This window comes from Ranitomeya variabilis, chromosome 4 (genome assembly GCF_051348905.1).
Source record: "Ranitomeya variabilis isolate aRanVar5 chromosome 4, aRanVar5.hap1, whole genome shotgun sequence".
Lineage (NCBI taxonomy): Eukaryota > Metazoa > Chordata > Amphibia > Anura > Dendrobatidae > Ranitomeya > Ranitomeya variabilis.
In genome coordinates this window covers 727,420,080-727,434,330 of record NC_135235.1, presented here as the reverse complement: position 1 = coordinate 727,434,330, position 14,251 = coordinate 727,420,080, and the positions used below count along the sequence as shown (strand labels likewise).

The following is a 14,251-nucleotide window of genomic DNA, read 5'->3' as shown; positions in this document are numbered from 1 at the left end:
CTGTGGGCTATTCCGACCCCCCTTCTTCTCTCTCTGCCTGCTGCTTGTATGTGTAATTCAAAACCCTCACTAGAATCACTGGACCAATCTCCTACAGCCACTTGTTCCCCATCCCTTACTGACCCAGGAATGTCTGTGTCTGGAGGCTCAGAAACGTAAAACAGTAGAAGAGGAATGCATGTCGTTACTCAGCCCACTTAGTGATGTCACGACAAGAGGGCATAGATCTTATTCCTGCTGAGTTGTGAGTTAGTCTTGGCCCAGGAAGCGAGCTAACAGCCCGGCAAAGCTGTTCTAATGTACCTGGATGTACCGTATTTTCCGGCATATAAGACGCCTTTTTAACCCCTGAAAATCATCTCAAAAGTCGGGGGTCGTCTTATACGCCGGGTACGGCGTGCGCAGGGAGCGATCCTGGATGGTTCCCAGGGTTAGAAGGAGAGGAGACCCTCCTTCAAGCCCTGGGATCCATATTCATGTAAAAAAAAAAAAGAATAAAAAAAAAAAATATGCATATACTCACCCTCCGACGACTCCTGGCTCTCAGCAGTGCAAGCGGCAGCCTCCGTTCCTAAGAATGCATTGAGCGTAGGACCTGCGATGACGTCGTGGTCACGTGACCGGTCGTGTTACCGCGACGTCATCGCAGGTCCTACGCTCAATGCATTCTTAGGAACGGAGGCTGCCGCTTGCACCGCTGAGAGCCAGAGGCCGTCGGAGGGTGAGTATATGCATATTTTTTATTTTTATTCTTTTTTTTTTTACATGAATATGGATCCCAGGGCCTGAAGGAGAGTCTCCTCTCCTCCAGATCCTGGGAACCATCCGCACCGCACACCCCGAATAAGATGACTGAGCGTATAAGATGACCCACGTCTTATACGGCGAGTATATCCCAAATTCCATATTTTATATGGAAAAGTTGGGGGTCGTCTTATACGCCCAGTCGTCTTATACAGCAGAAAATACGGTATCTCCTGAGCACACGGCTGCCATGATAATATGAAATGATCTGAACGACCTGTAAGTGTTCTCTTTTCATTGTTAATCCTATTTTATTTGTAATCTGTAATGCACACATGAATTGTCTTCTTTATAATACTGTATCTTTTTAATACTTTGTAAACACTGCCTATCTTTTTATGAAGGTAAATATATAATTTACTAGTTTGTCTTCTGCTCTATAAACGAACTCTCGCTTCCTCTGAACTGAATTACGCTACTGATTTGGGTTGGCTCCGGACCCGATAATCCTTGTGAAAATCGGAGCTGGTGGCAGCATACTTTGTTCTGTGCATTTGGGAAGCTTTGTAGCCACGGCGGCGTTGTTAATTATTGTTCCCGCCTGAGTGGGAGTAGTTAAATCGCCCTGGCTGCAGTGAGCCTAATAGCTAGTACATAGCAGCCTTTCTGGCGACGAATTACCCTAGGTGCAGTACCTAATCTGACCTGAAGGTAAAGGGGGTGCCAGAGAGCTGCAAGTTCCTAACTGGGAATTGGGGAGTGGGATATAAATAAATCCCCTTCAGAAGGAACCAGGGGGCAACCAAACCACACCAATGCGTGACAAATTGGTGTGAGAGGTGGGGACGACAAAGGTATTCTCCCCGGGATCCCTGACATAATGCTGGGATTCGTGGCATATTGTTGGCAGCATGCTGTGAACCGTTACACAACCAAACACCCCCGGTTCATGACAAGTATAATTACATTTATTTTTCTTATCTTGCAGGTCAGATCATGGGCTTATCTATGGCATTCTAGAATGCTGTAGATAAGCCCTGAAAATCAGTGGCCGCATCTTATAGCGGCAAAACAAGCTGACAGGTTAAAAATGGCAGTAGGTCGTAGGGCTACATGCAGTCACTCTTACTTGTTTTTAAAATAAATTACTTGTTACTTTATGTATTTCCTTAAATTATGGCTTAAAATGTTTAAAAAGTACCAATCATATACAAACAAAGGCTTTTGTGCTTCCAGTCATTGGGGTTCCCCGATTAGTCAAAAGAATGCTCTGAAATGCCTAGCTCCTGCAAGAGCCAAGTGCATAGAGCATTGTATGGGTTCAACAGTAAGGGTACCGTCTCACTATACGATTTACCAACGATCACGACCTGCGATACGACCTGGCCGTGATCGTTGGTAAGTCGTTGTGTGGTCGCTGGGGAGCTGTCACACAGACCGCTCTCCAGCGACCAACGATGCCGAGGTTCGCTGGTAACCAGGGTAAACATCGGGTTACTAAGCGCAGGGCCGGGCTTAGTAACCCGATGTTTACCGTGGTTACCAGCGTAAAAGTAAAAAAAAAAAAAAAAACCGTACATACTCACCATCTGATGTCCGTCAGGTCCCTCGCAGTCTGCTTCCTGCGCTGACTGAGCGCCGCCGTACAGTGAGAGCAGAGTGCAGCGGTGACGTCACCGCTGTGATCTGCTCTCACTTTCCGGCCGGCAGTCAGTCAGAGCGGGAAGCAGACGGCAAGGGACCTGACGGACATCAGATGGTGAGTATGTACGTTTTTTTTTTTTTTTTTTACTCTGGTAACCACGGTAAACATCGGGTTACTAAGCGCGGCCCTGCGCTTAGTAACCCGATGTTTACCCTGGTTACCAGCGAACGCATCGCTGGATCGCTGTCACACACAACGATCCAGCGATGACAGCGGGAGATCCAGCGACGAAAGAAAGTTTCAAACGACCTGCTATGACGTACGATTCTCAGCAGGGTCCCTGATCGCTGCTGCGTGTTAGACACTGCGAGATCGTAACTATATCGCTAGAACGTCACGAATCGTGCCGTCGTAGCGATGAAAATGCCACTGTGTGACGGTACCCTAAGTCTATTGGTCCACATAACTCTCTGGCATGAGACTTTTTGAGTCTTCTACAGTAACCATAAGTGTGCAGTCAAAGGGCCATATAAGTCGGATTGAAATCTGTCCACAATATACAGATACATATGCAGCTGTCGTGCCCGGCTCCAGAGAGCTGCGGGCCATGGTAACATTGTGGGCAAATTTCAGTCCGACTTATATGGCCCTCTAACTGCACCTTCAGAGGGATATGATATAGCATGCTTTAACATAATCACAATGTTAAAGAAAGATACTACAAATATTATTCTAACAATAATGGTAGTGGCTGTAAGCGTGAACGTACAGCACCCAATCTTTGCATGGTGTTTTACTTTGAGTTCATGGATTTTCTTGAGCATATTAAGTTCATCTGGTTTCTGCTCGAATATCTTTAAGTCGCACCTAAATGTATGATCATTTTCATTATCCACTAAAAATGATGGAGCTTTTGGCAGTTTGAAGACCAATCAAATGTCACCATGTCCATATTGCTTTAACGATTTACAGTTTTCAAATGTTTAATAGTAAACCACATCCCATTTGAGGAGGCAGATTTCTATTATCGGAGGACAAAATGGAGATCATGTTGTGCGCTCTTGGTTATCTTGAAGGTGATAAATCGAAAAATTGAAGCCTTTTTCTGCAGCATATGCATTGGCATTTCAAATGCTGCTTCACCTTTTACTGATGGCTCTACAAATTTTAGACACTGCTACCAAGCTGTTATAAAACATGAATTATCAAACAGCCATTGGGATCAGGGCCGTATTTGCCACTAGGCACTCGATGGCACGTGCCTAGGGCGGGGACGCTGCGGGGGGCGGCACCTGAGCAAGGTATTTTTTTTTTTCACCTCCGAGAAATGGAGAGATGAGCCATGCATACGGGGGGGGGGGGGTGTGGAGAGATGAGCCATGCATACAGGGGGGGGTGGAGAGATGAGCCATGCATACAGGGGGGGTGGGGGTGGTGGAGTGATGAGCCATGCACACGGGGGGTGGGGGTGGAGAGATGAGCCACGCATAGGGGGGAATATGAGTCATGCATACAAGAGGTGGGGGGGATTATAAGCCATGCATACAAGAGGGGAGAATATGAGCCATGCATATGGGATGGGAGGAAGATGAGCCATGCATACAAGATGGGAGGGGGGCATTATACACTATTGAGCATCATGTGGGGTCATTATACACTATTGAGCATCATGTGGGGTCATTATTCAGTATTGAAGATCATGTGGGGTCATTATACAGTATGGAGCATCATGTGCGGCCATTATACAGTATGGAGCATCATGTGCGGCCATTATACAGTATGGAGCATAATGTGTGGCCATTATACAGTATGGAGCATCATGTGCAGTCATCATACAGTATGGAGCATCATGTGTGGCCAATATACAGTATGGAGCATCATGTGTGGCCATTATACAGTATTGAGCATCATGTGGGGCCATTATACAGTATTGAACATCATGTGGGGTCATTATACAGTATGGAGCATCATGCGTGGCCATTATACATTATGGAGCATTGTGTGGCCATGTTTTTTTTGGGTTATAATTATTGTATATGAAACAGTGTGATCAGCAGTGCTAAATGGGTTTGGTTGGGACTTGGATATGGGTGTGACTAGTTGTGAAATGGGTGTGGTCAGAGGCGTGGCCTAAAATTTACCTTTATACCTCTTTCCCTTCAAAAGTTGGGAGGTATGGTACCGCATTTGCCAGCAAGTGCTGCAAATCCAATAGGGAATGAATGAAGCCAAACGCAGTGTTGCCGTAAGTGATCCGTTACGCGGCAGATGTGAAAAAACTGCCTGATCTGCTGCAAAAGGCGACTTTCACATCAGCGATTCTTGCCAAAGTCACTGCCGATAGTGTCATACTCACCAATGGGGGAGGCAGCGCTAAAAGTGCCTAGGGCAGCAGAAACTCTAAATACGGCCCTGATTGTGATGCCGCTAATGCATAACTCATAGCAAAGAAAAACAAAACCATCGACATGTTAATAAACCCAGTTCAAGCTTCAAAATGAAAGAAGGAAGTACTTCAGAATACTGAAGTCAGGAAACGCATTTTTGATGTGATAAAACTATTAGGGAAGCAAGGCTTGCCTTTTCGTGCCCATGGAACCAACGAGTCACTCTACAACCTTAACAATAGTGAAATTAACCATGGTCATTTTTTGGAAATGATCTTACTGTTATCCCATTATGACGTACCATTAAAAAATCAACTTGAAAAAAGTATTCAAGAGAGTCAAAAAAGAAAAACGAGGAAAAGCCGGGAAAATTGCAGTTTGTCGTGGAAGTTTAGTGACTTTTTATCATACAAGACCGCTAATAAAGTTGTTATGGCAGTGGGTCATTGAGTAAAACAAGCCATAGTTTGTGGAATTGGTGAAAAGAGATTTAGCATCCAAGTTGATTCCACTCAAGATGCAGGGATTGTAGATCAAGCAACAGTTCTCTTAAGGTACGTGAAAAATGAAGAGATTCAGGAACGACTCATTTCTGTTCTTCCAGTAAAAGATGCATCTGGTCGAGGATTTCATGAACTGTTAATGGCTAACTTCAAAGTACTTGGACTTGACTACCATAAGATCGCTGAAGAATCATTTGATGGTGCAGCAAATATTTGAAGTTCATATGTAGGCTTACGAGCACAGATTGCTAAAGAAGTGCCTGACTATTTACATCTGGTGCTACAGTCACATCCTCAATCTCTGTATCTCCGATTGTTGGGAGGTCCTTGAGGCAAAAAACTGTTTTGTGCTGTTAATTCGCATGGCATCCTTTATTGGAGATTCACACAAGCGAATGAACATTTGGGGAGGACGACTTCAAAAACGCCACGGTCATGAAAAACTTTTAAGATTACAGAAAATTGGAGAAACAAGATGGTGGGCAAAGGAGAAGGAACTTAATTGGCTATTTGGGGAGAAGCAATCTCTTTTTCTGGATGCCATTGAGGTTTTATTTTTAATCTCACAAATGCACAACTGTGATTCAAGAACTGCATCTGAGGCTGCATCCCGGTATGAAAAGCTGTGCGAGTTCAAGACCATTTTAGGCTAGGTTCACATTGCATCCAGGCAGTCCGTTAGACGGATTGTGTTACACCGTGGCATAACACAGTGTAACGCAGTCCGTTAACACTGCCATTAAACTCTATTTCGGGGGGCATCGGTAGCGCACGCCCAAAATGGGCTTGCGCTAGCGATATGCCGTCATTGTGTGATGGACCCTGAGACGCGGGCTGCAGCGTTTCCGGGTCCGTCACTCCTAGGGGCTGATAGAGCATCTGCTAGCTCTATCTGCGCTAGCGCAATCGAATTTCGCCACTTGTGTTAATGCAGCCCGTTTAACGCATGTGTTGAATGGGCTGCATTAACCTAGCCTTAACAGCACACGTGTTTCTTCCTATTTTTGAAGTTATCGGGCCTGTTTCAAAATATTTGCAGAAAAGTAGCCTTGACTTTATGGTAGCATGGGCAATGATTGAAAATGCGATTGACCAGCTTAAGAAGATAACATGTGAACATATTAAAGAAACTGATACACAGTTTGCATTAACAATGAATGATCTAATATCGAGTCGTGATATTATTTCATTCTTGGAGATTGAACTAGAGATCCAAGTGAAGAAGACTGGCAGAGAGAAAAGAATGGCAGGTGAAAGCTCGGTTGATGAACGGCCGGCTGATCAAACACAACGTTTTCGTGTGGAAGTATACAGGCCAATTTTAGATCAGATTTTGACAAGCCTCACTGAAAGATTTTCAGAAAATAAACAGTTGATAATTGATACTCAATTTTTGCAGCCAAAATTTTTTGAAAATATTCAAAATGACCCCAACCTACTCAAGGAAGGCAACCTGTCATGGTTCTCAATGGCAAGAGAAATACAGAAAAACATAAATCAGGACTAGCTCTTGGATGATGGCAACTAGAGCTGACCGTGAGCTAAACCTACCGCACAACTAACAGTGGCCGGGTAGCGTGCCTACGTTATATCCCTAGACGCCCAGCGCCAGCCGGAGGACTAACTACCCCTGGCAGAGGAAAAACAGGCCTGACTTACCTCTAGCGGAAATTCCCCAAAAAGGTGACAGAAGCCCCCCACATGTATTGACGGTGAGTTCAGAGGGAAAAGACATACGTAGTATGAAGGCAGGTTCAGCAAAGCGAGGTCCACTTACTAGATAGTAGGAAAGTAGGAAAGGGAACTTCACGGTCAGCTGAAAACCCTATTCAAAAGACCATCCTGAAATTACTTTAAACTCAAGTATCAACTCATGAGACTGGAGTGGTAATTTCAGCTCACAAGAGCTTCCAGCTACAGAAATATAACAGAACTGTGAACTGGAACAAAAATGCAAAACAATACTCAGGACAAAAGTCCAACTTAGCTGATCAGATATCTAGGAGCAGGAACATGCAACAGAAAGCTCTGGTTACATTGGTGACCGGCAAGGCAATGACTGAGCAGCAAGGCTAAATAGGAAACTCCCATATCCTGGAGGAAACAGGTGAACAGAGAAAGTGAGGACACAAGTCCAGTACCACCAGTGACCACCGGGGGAGCCCAAAACCAAATTCACAACAGCAACCTAACAAGAATCTCTGAATTATCAAAAGTTAATGAGGAAGCTCTTATTAGTGAGCTCAGAACTAGTTTTGCAAACCTCTTTCCTAAGTTGATGGTGCACTTGGATGAACCAGAAAAAGCAACTGCAGCTACAGAAGAATATGGAGGAGATGGAGATGAATGGGGTGTACCTACAGACGTTGTGAAAATTAAATGCAAGTCATGTACAATCTCTATTCAGCTGCCTATGAGACTCTGACTGTGGCATATGAGTACTTACTGACGCCATCTTTCTCACAAGTTGCATGTGAAAGAGCATTCAGCAAGCTTAAACTCATGAAGACAGGACTGTGGGTTACAATGGGACAAGACCTGCTTGAAGCCTTTATGATCATGTCTGAGGAGCGAGATCTCTTGGAACTAGTTCAGTTTCAAGTGCTGGAAATTATTCGTGAAAGTTCAGCTCTGATGACATCTTTGCTAACTGTATGAGAATTCTCGGTGTTTAAAGCACCGCTCTAGCAATTTGTTTTTCTTCAGTGCTGGAGTGGTGCTCTAAATGTAAGTCTCCTGCTCCCTGCTTTATACTCACCCTCTGCCATCATCATCTGTTTCCAGTGTTGCTCCCACTGTGCTCCTTTGTGACCTTCCGGCAGATACAGTGTTTCATGGAGTGTATCGGAGGTCACAACTCAATACATTTCTGAGAGCCTCGGTCTGGCTCTCCTAGAGATACATTGGGAGCTTGTGACGTAACTGGCCAGTCAGAAGTTATGGGCACAAGATGGCGCCACGGGACTGGCAAACTGCTGAAAAAGGATGGAGCTACTACAGGGTGAGAATAAGACAGGGGCAGGGGGCTTACATTTAAAGTGCTACTCGATAGCTGAACAAAAATGCTGTAGTGGTGCTTTAAAGACATACCTGTTATATCTGCTGTCATGTATTTTTGTATATTTTTTTTTTCTTCCCCAAAATAAAAATATGAGGCTGAAATATCGGCTGGTTGTATAGGCACTACTACAACCACTACCGATAATTTAATAAAATTAGTATTAGCATGTACTGGCGGTGGTGGTATAGCGTGCCGAGGGTTCAGAGAGCGGGACCTGCAGAAAGGCAGGATTTGCGCTAACAGCAATGTTATGGTATGCTGAGGACCCCTGGCTGACACGCTGATGTGAAGCAAATGAGAGAAATACATTTGTTAATTGAGCACTTACTTGCGTTATCGGTGGTGATACACTAACAGAGCATTTTTTCTATTGATAAGTATTTATTGTTCCTCAACCATTTTTATGAAATGGGTTGTTAGAAAGTGTACCTCTGTCACACATGTGCTATACTCAAGTGCTACTACTGGAGACCCAAGCCTTGAGATGGGCCACGGTCCGCGTCACAGTGGGCCACTGCATTGTGCTTGCCCCCAGGCTAAAATTTGCCAGCCAGCCCCTGGGCCCTGACGCACCTAAACAGTGGAAACCCCCACATGTGACAACATTTTGGAAACCAGACCCCTTAGGGAACTTCACAGAAGTTTATAGCGTGGAAATAAAAAAAAAACAAATCACATTTTTCCCAAATAAATCTTTTTTAGCTCCCTATTTTGCATTTTCATAAGGGTAACAAGAGAAATTGCTCCATAAAATTTGTTGTGCCATTTCTCCTGAGTACGCCGATACCCCATATGTGGAGGAAAACCACTGTTTAGGCGCACGGCAGGGCTTGGAAGGGAAGGAGCGCCATTTGATTTTGTGAATGCAAAATTTGATGGAATTAGCAGATGCCATGTCCCGTTTGAAGAGCCCCTGATGTGCCTAAACAGTGGAAACCCCCACATGTGACACCATTTTGGAAACTAGACCCCTTTGGGACCTTATCCAGATGTGTATTGAGCACCTGGAACCCCTAGGTGCTTCACAGACGTTTATAATATTACCGTATTTTTCGGACTATAAGACGCACCGGACCATAAGGCGCACCCCAAATTTGGGGTGAAAATTGCAGAAAAAAAGATTTTTTATAAGATGGGGGTCCGTCTTATTGTCCGAATTTACAGTATCTTACCTGAGGGCTGGTGGTGGCAGAGCAGGGTCACAGGAGGCATGGTTGCGGCAGAGGTGGGGTGATGCGGTACGGCGTGCACCTGAGCAGGGTCCCTTCCTGCTTAGGTGGGCGACGCCACGGCCTGGTGTCCATGGGAGGGTGGCAGCAGTGGTTACCGACAGAGGTGCTGGGATGAGGAGGCACAGTGAGAGGTATGGCGTGAGAGGGGTCCCTTTCCCCGGTGAGGTGATGGAAGGATCTCGTGGGCACATGGACTGGAGATGATGGAGGTAGTGGTGTACATTGTGAAGCGAGTATTCCACAGGAGCTCAGATGTCTGAGTCCTTGCCGCTTCCTATTTCAGAAGCCGGTAATAAGTGAGGAGCTTCGCTACCGAGACACGGCCGCCATGACCGAACACTGGGGGAAAAGCGCCTCTGTACTGCTGCGAGCCCTGCTGGAGGCGGAGAGCCGGCCGTGCCATGCGGTGGTGAGGAGCGCCGGGAAGCGGCAAGGACTCAGACATCTGAGCGCCTGTGGAATACTCGCTTCACAATGTACACCACTACCTCCATCATCTCCAGTCCATGTGCCCACGAGATCCTTCCTGAACCCTGCTGCACCCATCCTGGGAAGCAAAAGGATGGAGTATACAGAGTCCAAAGTCCCGGTGAGGTGATGCAGCAGCCCGGTAATGCAGCAGAGCCGGGTGAATCCTGTTGATAACGGTGGGCGCGGCCATCTTCCTGAGGCCGCGCGTTCGCAGATGGAGCTCTGCTGCCCGGGGCTTCAGGAAAATGGCCGCCGCGATCCCCATCTGCGCACGCGCGGCATCCCGCGGCCATTTTCCTGAAGCCCCGGGCAGCAGAGCTCCATCTGCGAACGCGCGGCCTCAGGAAGATGGCCGCGCCCACCGATAACATCAGGATTCACCCGGCTCTGCTGCCTCACCTCACCGGGAAAAGGGACCCCGCTCACTGCGCCTCCTCATCTCCGTACCTCTGCTGCCACACCTCTGCCGCCGCACCTCTGCCACCGCACCTCTGACGCCACGGTAAGCCTGCATTGCGACTATTAGACGCACCCCCCATTTTCCCCCCTTTTTTGGGGGGGAAAAAGTGCGTCATGTAGTCCGAAAAATACGGTAAGCTGTAAAAATTGAAAAAAATCAAATTTTTCCGACAAAAAAAATCTTTTTTAGCTACAAATTTTGTATTTTCACAAGGGCAAAAGGAGAAAATGGACACAAAAGTTTGCTTTGCAATTTCTCCTGAGTTTACCCATACCCATATGTGGTCGAAAACTACTTTTGAGGCACAGTGCAAAGCTAAGAAGGGAAGTAGCACCATATTACAGTCCAAACAGGTGGGTGCTATATGTTGTTTAGGCACACTAGGGCTCAGAAGGGAGGGGGCATTTGGTTTGGGAGGGGAAGATTTGCTGAATTTCTTTTGGCGGGTCAGGAGCCATTTTGCTTTTCCAGAGCCTTTGTACTACTAACGTAGAAGCCCCCTATATTTCCGTTAACAGATGACACATCTGATTGGGGACTTGCTTTTTATGTGGATTGAGTGATCTGATTTGAAACTTAGCACTGCAGAGTATCAGATCAGCGATCTGACAGGCAGTGAAAGAGGCTTCTCAGGTCCTGCAAGCCACCTCCCTGCAGGACCTGGAAGAAACCCTCGGCCTTCTTGGTGCTGGGGTCCCCATGGAGACCCTCAGGACAATGCGATCGCATCGCATTGTTCTGAGGGATGTACGCAGGGAGCCCCCTCCCTTTGCGATGCTTCTCTATGCCGCTGTCACTACTGACAGAGGCATCAAAGGGGTTAAACGCCCATGATCGGTATAGCACCGATCGTGGGCATTGCTGCCGTGTGTCAGCTGTCACATACAGCTGACACCCACACGCGATCGCCGCGGCCCTCACCATGAGGCCGCGGTATTCGCGGCACTGTACTAATACTGCCCCGGGCACAATAGCACCTCCTGCAGAGGTACTAGTATGGAGCATGTCGCGAAGGGGTTGGATTTGGGAATGTTTATTTTGCAAAAAAAAAAGGCTAAGAGGAGACTTAATAACAGTCTACAAATATCTGAATGGATGTCACAGTGTAGAGAGATCATCCTTATTCTCATTTGCATATGGAAACACGAGGACCAATGGAATATAACTGAAACTATGATTCTAAGTATAAAACATATACCGTATATACTCGAGTCATACCCAGGGGTCGGCAGGGGAGTGGGAGCAGCAGCTGTCTAATACTCACCTGCTCCTGGCGCAGACCCTGGTTACCCGGCATCGGCAGCTTCTTCCTGTAGTGAGCGGTCACATGGTACCGTTCATTACAGTAATGAATATGGACTCCCATAGGGGTAGAGCCGCATATTCATTACTGTAATGAGAAGTACCATGTGACCGCTCACTACAGGAAGAAGCTGCCGGCGCCGGAGAACCAGGGACTGCACCGCGCCAGGAGCAGGTGAGTATAACGCAGTGCATGATATTCACCTGCTCCCCGTTGCACCGCTGCGTTCCGTCCTCTGCAGTAATGCTCAGGTCAGAGGGCGGAGTGACGTGATTAGTGTCTGCGCGCCACCCTCTGCCTGAACAATCACTGCAGAGGACAGGGAACGAAGCGGCGGCAGTGAAGCGACGAGAGATGAGTATGTGATTTATTTTTTTAACGCAGCAACAGCATATGGGGCAAATGTCTACATGGAGCATCTTATGGGGCCATAATCAACATTTGTGTAGCATTACATGGGGCAAATGACTGTATGGAACATCTTATGGGGCCATAAGCAACGTTTGTGGAGCATTACATGGGGCAAATGTCTACATGGAGCACCTTATGGTGCCATAATCAACATTTGTGTAGCATTACATGGGGCAAATGACTGTATGGAACATCTTATGGGGCCATAAGCAACGTTTGTGGAGCATTACATGGGGCAAATGACTGTATGGAGCATTTTATGGGGCCATAAGCAACGTTTGTGAAGCATTATATGGGGCAAATGTCTGTATGGTCATCTTATGGGGCCATAATCAACATTTGTGCAGCATTATATGGGGCAAATATCTTCATGGAGCATCTTATGGGGCCATAATCTGCATTTGTGCAGCATTATATGGGACAAATGTCTGTATGGAGCATCTTATGAGGCCATAATCCTCATTTATGCAGCATTATATGGGGCATATTTTAATATGGAGCATCTTATGGGGCCCATCATGACCTGTATGGAGCGTTATATGGGGCTCCTGATTCAATATAGATATTCAAAAAAACTTAACCTACTGATATCTCAATTATTTTTACTTTTATTGGTACCTATTTTTATTTTTGACATTTACCGGTAACTGCTGCATTTTCCACCCTAGGCTTATACTCAAGTCATTAAGTTTTCCCAGTTTTTTGTGGCAAAATTAGGGGTCGGCTTATACTCGAGTATATACTAGTGGATAAAAAAAGACCTTCACAGCCGTCTACACATCATAAGGGAGATCTCATGACATCTGCTCTCCATCTACCTGATGATCCTGAGGAACATTGGGATCTTCTTGTTTACAGTCCTGTGGAAGAAGAAGAAGATGGGGACATCTCTCTGGTGTTGTCCTCTTAATGGATAGTTCTGGAGGAAACACATACAGGGACTGAACTAATTATTTACATAAAGAAAATTATAGGTCCTGTGTATTTAGTCCTGTCTATTACCTGGTGAGGTGATGGGCTGGGGAATCTTCATCATGGCGTCCTTGTACACATCTTTGTGTCCTTCTAAATACTCCCACTCCTCCATGGAGAAATAGACAGCGACATCCTGATACCTTATAGGAACCTGACACATACAATGATATCATCATCCCCCGATCCCTTCATAGTTTTACTGTATAATGTCCCAGCATTCCCAGCAGTGTCACCTCTCCAGTCAGCATCTCAATCATTTTGTAGGTGAGTTCTAGGATCTTCTGGTCTTTGATGTCCTCATGTAACAGGGGGTGAGTTGGAAGCCCCGTGATTGGGCTCAGGGGTCTTTCCCATCCCTCAGACACAGGGTCCTGACAGCGCTCACTAGAGGTCTTCTTCACTACTGTGTAATCCTGGTTATGGAGAGACACATTAATAAATCTCACTACAGACATTTCCAGAGTCCTCACCTCTCCAGTTCTGTCCATCTGTTATTCCCATAGATAAGAATGATGTAATGTGACGTCATCAGAATCTCTCACCTCTCCAGTAAGCCGGAAGAGGAGCTCTAGGGTGAGGTGTAATATCCTCTCCGCCATCTTGTCTCTGTCCATATTCATCCTTGATGGGTAAATCAGGAAAATTCTCTTCTATAGAAGATCTTCACTGAGAGGATCCGATATTGTAGAGACCTGAATGAGAAGATGAGCCGATGTAACATCATAAAAATCCAGTGTAATACACTTACCGGAGATAATAAGGGAAACATATGAGGAGATTTATTATTTTACAGTATTTAGTTTTCTTCTTTCCATCTACTAATAAAACCTATATATTTAGGCCACAGACAACAAGCAGTTTCTCCCTCGGAGTCGGCAGCTGAATACGTTTCTCATAGACTCATCTTCCATAACGCTAATTCTCGTCTCATTTACCGACCCTGGAATCGGCATTAGCAATACTGCAGGAGATATTCATTACACGTGACAGGAGAAATAACGACTTCATGGTGAGGACGACATCTTCATCTTCTACTACGGCTCTAGGAACAGATTTGTC

General features: G+C 45.9%; 1 protein-coding gene across 1 annotated transcript in view; it reads right to left on the bottom strand.

Moving 5' to 3' along the window:
• LOC143767937 (uncharacterized) overlaps window positions 1-14,251 on the bottom strand; it is a 79,999-nt gene that overhangs the window by 59,193 nt on the left and 6,555 nt on the right. The window contains exons 2-5 of the mRNA XM_077256472.1: window positions 13,735-13,884; window positions 13,426-13,605; window positions 13,220-13,343; window positions 13,036-13,136 (exon numbers count right to left, since the gene is read on the bottom strand). Of these exons, the coding sequence (XP_077112587.1) occupies window positions 13,036-13,136; window positions 13,220-13,343; window positions 13,426-13,605; window positions 13,735-13,812 (483 nt within the window). The 5' untranslated portion in view covers window positions 13,813-13,884. The remainder of the gene's footprint in view (window positions 1-13,035; window positions 13,137-13,219; window positions 13,344-13,425; window positions 13,606-13,734; window positions 13,885-14,251) is intronic.